General features: G+C 46.0%; 1 protein-coding gene across 2 annotated transcripts in view; it reads right to left on the reverse strand.

Moving 5' to 3' along the window:
• Positions 1-3,492: 3,492 nt before the first annotated feature.
• The window catches only part of Nhlrc3 (NHL repeat containing 3), a 13,152-nt gene continuing 8,819 nt past the window's right edge, over positions 3,493-7,825 (reverse strand). The window contains exons 6-7 of one of the 2 annotated variants that reach the window (XM_029538116.1): positions 6,238-6,350; positions 3,493-5,333 (exon numbers count right to left, since the gene is read on the reverse strand). In XM_029538116.1, coding sequence (XP_029393976.1) covers positions 5,081-5,333; positions 6,238-6,350 — 366 coding nt within the window. In that variant the 3' untranslated portion in view covers positions 3,493-5,080. The remainder of the gene's footprint in view (positions 5,334-6,237; positions 6,351-7,825) is intronic. The other variant, XM_021196633.2, reaches the window with a different exon arrangement.

Genomic DNA, 7,825 nt, shown 5'->3' on the forward strand with positions numbered 1-7,825 from the left:
AACTTCCATTCAACTCTTATGCATGAAAGAAAGAGTTGGGGGCTGGAGAGATGGCTCAGTGGTTAAGAGCACTGGCTGTCCTTCTAGAGGTCGTGAGTTCAATTCACAGCCACCACATAGTGGTTCATAAACATCTGTAATGAGATGCCCTCTTCTGGTGTGCATGAAAACAGTGGCAGTATATTCCCATACATTAAATAAATAAATAAATTAATTAATTAAAAGAAAGAACCATGTGTTATGAAGTAATTACTTTATGCCATTAACTCATAGGATGGCTAAGGGCCATGTAGAGGAATAATAATTTGGCCTTTTGAGCCGGGCGTGGTGGCGCATGCCTTTAATCCCAGCACTTGGGAGGCAGAGGCAGGCGGATTTCTGAGTTCGAGGCCAGCCTAGTCTACAAAGTGAGTTCCAGGACAGCCAGGGCTAAACAGAGAAACCCTGTCTCGGAAAAATAATAATAATAATAATAATTTGGCCTTTTAAATAATCCACTTTTCTTGTTTGTAAAACGATCAATCAGCACAAGTCACGAGCTTCATAGACCCACTCAGCGAGACTAATCCAGCATATTCATGCCCGTGAATTCCCTATGTCCGGGTTACTGAAAACTGTTAAAACTTCCCCCCTTTTACTTGTAGAAAAACAAATTAAGCCAGAACAATGTTCAATGCTGGAACTGTGCCAGGTGTACAGCAGCTTCCTCCGGATGTAAGTATACTATAGCAACACAGGAAAGCACACGGGAGTTCAGCAGTGCATCTTCAGTTTTAAAGTCAAGAACAACACAGGAAGCCTGGCATTGTTTCACCAGCTAGTTCACCATAACCTAGGATAAAACACAGAACTCTACCGCCCTCTTCTGGGTGAAGACTGTAACATACCTACCAACTACATCCTTAGGAAGGAGTGCTGGGTGACTGCTCTCATGGACACTAGCCCAAAAACCTTCATGTTTGTAACTATTTTTTGTAAAATGAATAAAGTCAATAAATTTTGACTTCAAAATTTTTGATTATTGCTGAAAGTACACAGCTGAAAATAACCCAGTCTTGAAAGCTCAGGGTTTTTTTGGTTTTTTTGTTTGTTTGCTTTTTAATTCTGATTTAAAACTTTAAAGAGTTCCCAGTTTGATTAGCTCTCTAGTCAAATCCAAAAATCTTTTAAAACCAAAAGCCCAACAGGTTAGTTCTTTGTTACCTTAGCTTTCCAGCAGTTGGTGCATGACCGTAATACAAGTGGTATTTGTTCATTATTAAACTGTAACCATGTTTTCTCTGATGGACAAACACTCCACTTCATTCAGACTCGTTCATTCTCAGAGTGGAAGGAAAGATAATCACAGCCCCTGGTTCTGTAATACATAATAGTTCCCCTCTATGTCCAGAATAAACCTAGGAGGTAGAGGCTTCAAGAGTTCCATTTCTACCACAAAATCCAGACTCCTGGAGCTGAGAAGGCTCAGAAGAGAGCTTTCTGCTCTTGTGTAAGATTGAGTTCAGTTGTACACATACCTGTAATTCCAGCTCCAGGGGACTCAAATGCCTCTGCCTCCACAGACATAAGCATTCATGTGCATATACCCACAAGGAGATAGATACACAGATGAACATAATCCAAAACAATAAAAATTTATAAAGCTGAGATGGCTCCTTGGATCTGAGTACTTGCTGGGTGGGCATGAGGCTCTGGGTTCGAATTCTCACCCACATGAGAGCAGGACATGCACACACATCCCTGTAAGCCCAGGCCATCCTAGCTCAAACAGCTCAGCAGCCTATGCTTTATGAGGCCACAGACAAAGAATATTCTTAGTGCCTGCTATGTCGTTAGCCCTGGGTTTATGCAGTGAACTTTAAGCTGGGTTGGCCTGCAATTTGAGATCTTGCTGTGGCCTCCAGAACTCTGAGTTACAGATGTATACCACCATGTCCATACTCACCAAACTGAGATCTTATGGCCACTGAAATTCTTCTATTATTAAAACAACAATAACAAAACTTAAAACAAGGAGCCAGGTTACATACATTTTTCTTTGCAAAACTTTAATGTTCCAATAGAAAATACAACTTTTATTTCTTTAACTCACTGATCCAGTGGAGGGGCATGAGATGTAAGCACGCTGATCACATAAGATAAACAAGAACAATACCTGCAGCAAGTTTTATAAGCATCTGTAAGGAAATCATACTGGCACTGGCCAGCAGCTATCCCTACCACCCCTCTCACAGTTCTAGAATGTTCTATTCATCTCACTGAAGGAGAAGACGTTCAGCAGTCATAACCTGCTATGGAGGCTGAGAGCTACAATAAGGACTGGCCCATAAAGGTGCGTCCACTGGCCCAAGAGTTGCACAAATACCATGAGAGTAACCAACCACTTTCTGATAGGATTTAAAGCCTGCTCTAAAAGATGGAAGCCTGCTTGGCACTGCTAACTGGCTAAACACCTGAGGCTGGTGAGGCCATAGCCCCAGGGGCCCATCTTATACTAGGATTCCAGTAAAGAGATGTAGTAATAAACTGTTCCACTGTGAAGTTCTTATCTTCAAACCAATGGGTGACTGCCTCTCTCAATTCTCATCACGGAAGCTTCACTTAGAATAGATGGATATTAATACAGAGAAACACAAATGATTCGACCTCAGAGAATAAGAGACTGTGAACTGACAAGCTCTAAATAGGACATCCGAGAAAGCCTCGGGGACTACTGCAGAAGAGGACGGGGTGGTAGGTGTCTGCAGCAGAAGACTGAACCCACAAACCAGCAGTCACAGAGCAGGGGCTCATGAAGCCCACCGAGAACTGAGAGGCTACTGGAGGGAGCTGTGCTGGATGTTTCCTAAAAGGCTACCCTGCTTCGAGGAGCGTCCTACAGCATGCATATCCAGGCTGCACCGAGTTCATGGAACAAACACGTGCACGAGGCACTAGGAAGAAAAGGTGATGGAGGGTGGGGAGGAACTGAAGGGGAAGGAATGCATGATGGATCTGATCAAAACACAGTATCTATAAAACCCTCAATAAAAATGATCTAGAATAATCAGATAAATAAAATACAGTAGAAAAAACAAAGGCAGTTCAACTCGTCTACTCTCCCTCACAAGGGCACCTGCATTTCTTATATGGCTTACCAACAAAACAAGCTTCACCTTTCTTTTCGTCCAAGTCAACTGGCCAGAGTAACAAATGCACGAGCCCCATGAGGACTTGCTTTGTAGAAGCCTTGAACACAGCCAAACAAACCTGGCATGCGTTATAATGACCAAGGCAGTGAGAAGGCCCGGTCTCAGAACATCCTGTGATGCACCCCAGGCTCCATCGAGACACCTATGCCTGCTGCACATCCAGTTCAAGCAGCATCAGTGAGTGCAGCATCAGTGAGTGCAGCATCAGTGAATGCATCAGTTAGTGCAGCATCAGCAAATGCAGCATCAGTTAATGCATCAGTGAGTGCAGCATCAGTGAATGCAGCATCAGTGAGTGCAGTATCAGTGAATGCAGCATCAGTGAGTGCAGTATCAGTGAATGCAGCATCAGTGAGTGCAGCACCAGTGAATGCATCAGTTAGTGCAGCATCAGTGAGTGCAGCATCAGTGAGTGCAGCATCAGTGAGTGCAGCACCAGTGAATGCATCAGTTAGTGCAGCATCAGCGAATGCATCAGTTAGTGCAGCATCAGCGAATGCAGCATCAGTTAATGCATCAGTTAGTGCAGCATCAGTGAGTGCAGCATCAGTGAATGCAGCATCAGTGAGTGCAGCATCAGTGAATGCAGCATCAGTGAGTGCAGCATCAGTGACTGAGGGAATTGAAGCTCCCATCACTGAAGAGGAAGCTAAGGTGGCTTTTCTCAGTCACTTCCTGGTGAGTGGTAGGGACACATTAACAACCTTGGAATCCAGGACTCTGCTGCTGGAGGCTCATCTTCCACCCACACTGCACAGGCCATCACTCCTGGACGGGTAGGTCCAGGCCCCTCAGCTGGAGTGGGTGGGGTGTAAAGTGCTGTACAAGTCAAAGTAAAGCTCTGGGACAGGGAGGGGCACTGACAGGAGCAGAAGGGGTGGGCGACCAGAAGACCCTGATAGGAGGGGGCTCCATCAAAGCCCAGAATGGAGCAGAACCAACGGAAAGAACACAGCAGCCGCATAGGAAGGACATCGGTAGATAGTGCAGGAGTGGGCTGCAAGGGCAGACCATTTCCACCGTAATACCTCGAAGCATCCGGCACTCTCCCATGTAAATGATCCCAATTCTCCTGAAATGTCTCCGAGGTAGGCAAGTGCTAGTAATGACGTGAGTTCACACTGTACAGTGGCAAGGGCGGCACTGAGGAGGGGACTTAGTGCCAGCTCCAGCTCTAAAACACCCACCTGCAAATCTTCCTTTCAGTACAGTGCTTACACGCTGGCTGTGACAGTCTTGCTTGTAAAGGGTGACATTAAACATTTTGTACCAAAAGACCAAACCCTTTGTTGTTTTCTCCCTCGGAATCCACGGGAAGTCCGTCTCAGCCCTTCTCTACCGGGACGGTATTGTTGCCTCTTTGTCACATATCTCTTGGCCCAGACTGCCACAGACTGCAGGCTCCATGAATCTTCCCCATCCCCCCACATACACACCCGCATGCATGCATCAAGTAACTCAGCAGCGCACCCCAACACAATCTCCCCCACAGTCTAATGCGCACGGGTTAAAACAACTAGTCGTTTCCACTCATCATGAAGTCGAAAAGTCACCCAGGAACCCAGAGAGTTAATCGATGCAGGCAAGTAGCTTGGTTACAACCACAGTTCCCCGTCATGACCCCATTTTAGAACTGCATTTCTTCCTTTAAAAGCTGCTTCTGTGAAGATGTAGCTCCCTGCTGGGGCAGCTGCCTAGCATGTAGGAAGTGATGAGTTCAAATCCCAGGGCCACAAAAAAGAAACACACTTAGTTGTAAAACCAAGTCCCAAAACCACAAGAAAACATGACTCTTCATGACCCAGCAACACACTTTTCTTGCAGAAGACGAGGTAAAAATGGCCCTGTGGCTCTCCAGTGCTACCTGAAGCTCCTCCCAGCCGGAAGCACTAAGCACCGAAGGCAGGGGTGCGGCTGTGCCACGGGACGTATTTTTGTATTTGTTTTGCCCCAATTTCTGCTACATAGACAGCGCCAGTCTTTCTGTCGACTTCCAAAAGATGTGGCAGAACCTGATCTGCCAGCTGGATAGTGCTGACCACAGAGCAGTCCCCGATGCTTCCGGAGGGTGGGGCAAGCAATACTGACAGCCTACTGAGGTTCAGCTGGGCCACAATCAAGTACTTCCCATCTGGGGTGAACCTAAGAGGAAAGAGAATTCAATAGTAAGGACCACTCTACACTGTGTGCCCTTGGCTGCAGGGAACCCTGGAGGGGACTGGCTTAGACCTGGAGAGGCATGCGGCAGTTTTTCAGGTTAGAATGCATGGCTCCTGGGGCACAATGTGCCTTCTGCCTTCCTGTTCCTGAGAGACTCCAACACTCCCTCAGGCAGGGAAGGTTTCCGGCCGCTTTGTATTTCTCGGTATGTTCCCTTGGAAGGCAAGGGAGCATGGAAGCTAACCGGACAGTTGGCCTTAGACATTAACCTGGTGTGGCCTGTAAAGGTGGCAAACATCTATGTATCCTGACTACAACTGTATTGATCCTGGCAACTGCCATTGCACTCTACTTCTGATAAAGGTATAGAAGGTCTGATTGCTCTCAATAAAACTGCCACAGCTTAAGTTTTGCTGTGGACCCTTCAACTGGCCTGGTTTCATTCCTTGTGGCCCTATCAGGTGATCATGGACCAGTACTTATTGGCAGGTAAGTAAGTGTGGGGTGCTTACACTCACCAAAGCTCAACAACTGTGGCTATCACTGTCTAAGGGATTCTTTAATGAATTTAAATTGTATAGAATTCTGTGATAATAGATGAAGCTAAAGATATGCCTACGTTAAAACAAAACGCAACATAACATAATGAAAGGAGATTTAGAAGTTGGGCAGGTTCAACAGTGTGAACTCTGGCTTTGATCCTCCTGGTGAGAAATCTCTCAAAGGATTTGGAAATCTCAGATATCTAACATCTTTGGACTCGTTTCCTTCCATTTTCCCTTGCTTAAAATTAACAACAAACACTTTAAACTTTCAGCCACTCTTCAGAAGAAGTGGGTGGCGCAACCATATAAAGCAAGCATTTAAAACAACCAGCAGTGATTACCTCACAGCAGAAGGCCCCTCCTCCGTGAAACAGTTGTCCCATGCTCCTAGCCACTCTCCAGTGTCCTTATCAAATACTTGGAGCCTTTTATTTCCTCGATCAGCAACCCACACCTGAGAAACCAAACATTCAGGTCAATGGGAAGAGACCCAGGTTTATCAGCTGCACATACACAGTCTCAGTGCTCAGAGGACCCCAGAGAAGATGGCATCACTCCGCTCCCTTTTCAGAGGGCAAACACCTTGTCGGCAAAGCACTAGGACTTGCAAACGCTACAGTCTAATGAACACCGGCCTCAGGTGGCCTAAAGGGACAGAGCCATCAACCTCATTAAACATGAAAGTAGAAAGAAACCTGCGTCCTCCACACAGTGCAAAAGATCAGAGACTCTGACAAGGCACAGGCCCTTCCATCACTTTAACTCTCGTCACCATCACTGACAACTGAGGCAGCTCCTAAGCCAGGTACAAGACAAAGAAAAGCGGACTTGTTCTCGGAGGCTCAGGTGTTTGCTCTCTCAGTGTCATTTCTAAACTTCTATCTGTTATTACTGGGATGGGTCCAAAGCACGGAGAGCCATTGAAGAGGAGGAAACTTGGGCATGTTAGTAACACATAAAGCATAATAGGTTTAAATGCGGTTTTTATAGGCTACAATGAGTTACCTAGACACTCCTATCATAAAGCAGGAAGCTCAGACTTTTTCTCATTAGCTTTCACGGTGACCCATAGATTATACAATATAGATTCTCTGTACAGCACAGACCACACCCCTCACAGATCCTTCAGATTTCTTGGGTTTGTATAGCTCGGTGTGACCCTGACTTTATTCTCATTGGTGTGTGTGGATTCTGGTAGCCACTGGCTGTTATGGACACGGGCACAAGACAATGACAGGCTGGTGCCCACACAAGTGTCCTAAGCTGTGACGGGTTTGCTCATGGATGTTACTGCCTCAGATGACCAAGGAAGGAACACTCACATCTCAGGATGGAGTGGTATTGAAGATTATTTTCTTTCTTCTTCAGTATGCAACACATTTGATCACGGGAAAGCCTCTCTGAGAAACAATACATCCTTAACTGTGAAGTAAATTCACTTTTCAGAAAGGCTCATGGTAGTGATGAAATGAGTTATATACAATGTGGGGAATACCACTAAACTGCTACAGAACATCAGGGCGCAGGGCGAGGGACGTAGCTCGGTAGTAAGATGCTCTCCTGCATGTGTAAGGCCATCGGTCCTCCCCCACAGCAGCGACAATGAACAAACTAAATCACAAAGTACATAAAGAATGAGCTGTCAGTTTCACAACTCAGCAATCTCAGGGGGCTCCTCCAACACCTTGCCGGCCCCTAAGAACTGTCCTCACTGTAAATCTGATTACATCTATATCTCTCGTGCTTTGCAAAATGGGATTTTTTTTTAAGCAAAAAATGGGACTAGCATCAAGGAAGGCAAGCTGACCCAGCACTGCATGTCAGACAGAGGACAGCCTGACCCAGCACTGCATGTCAAAGGACAGCCTGACCCAGCACTACATGTCAGACAGAGGACAGCCTGACCCAGCACTGCATGTCAGACAGAGG

The sequence above is a fragment of the Mus pahari genome, chromosome 4 (genome assembly GCF_900095145.1).
Source record: "Mus pahari chromosome 4, PAHARI_EIJ_v1.1, whole genome shotgun sequence".
NCBI lineage: Eukaryota > Metazoa > Chordata > Mammalia > Rodentia > Muridae > Mus > Mus pahari.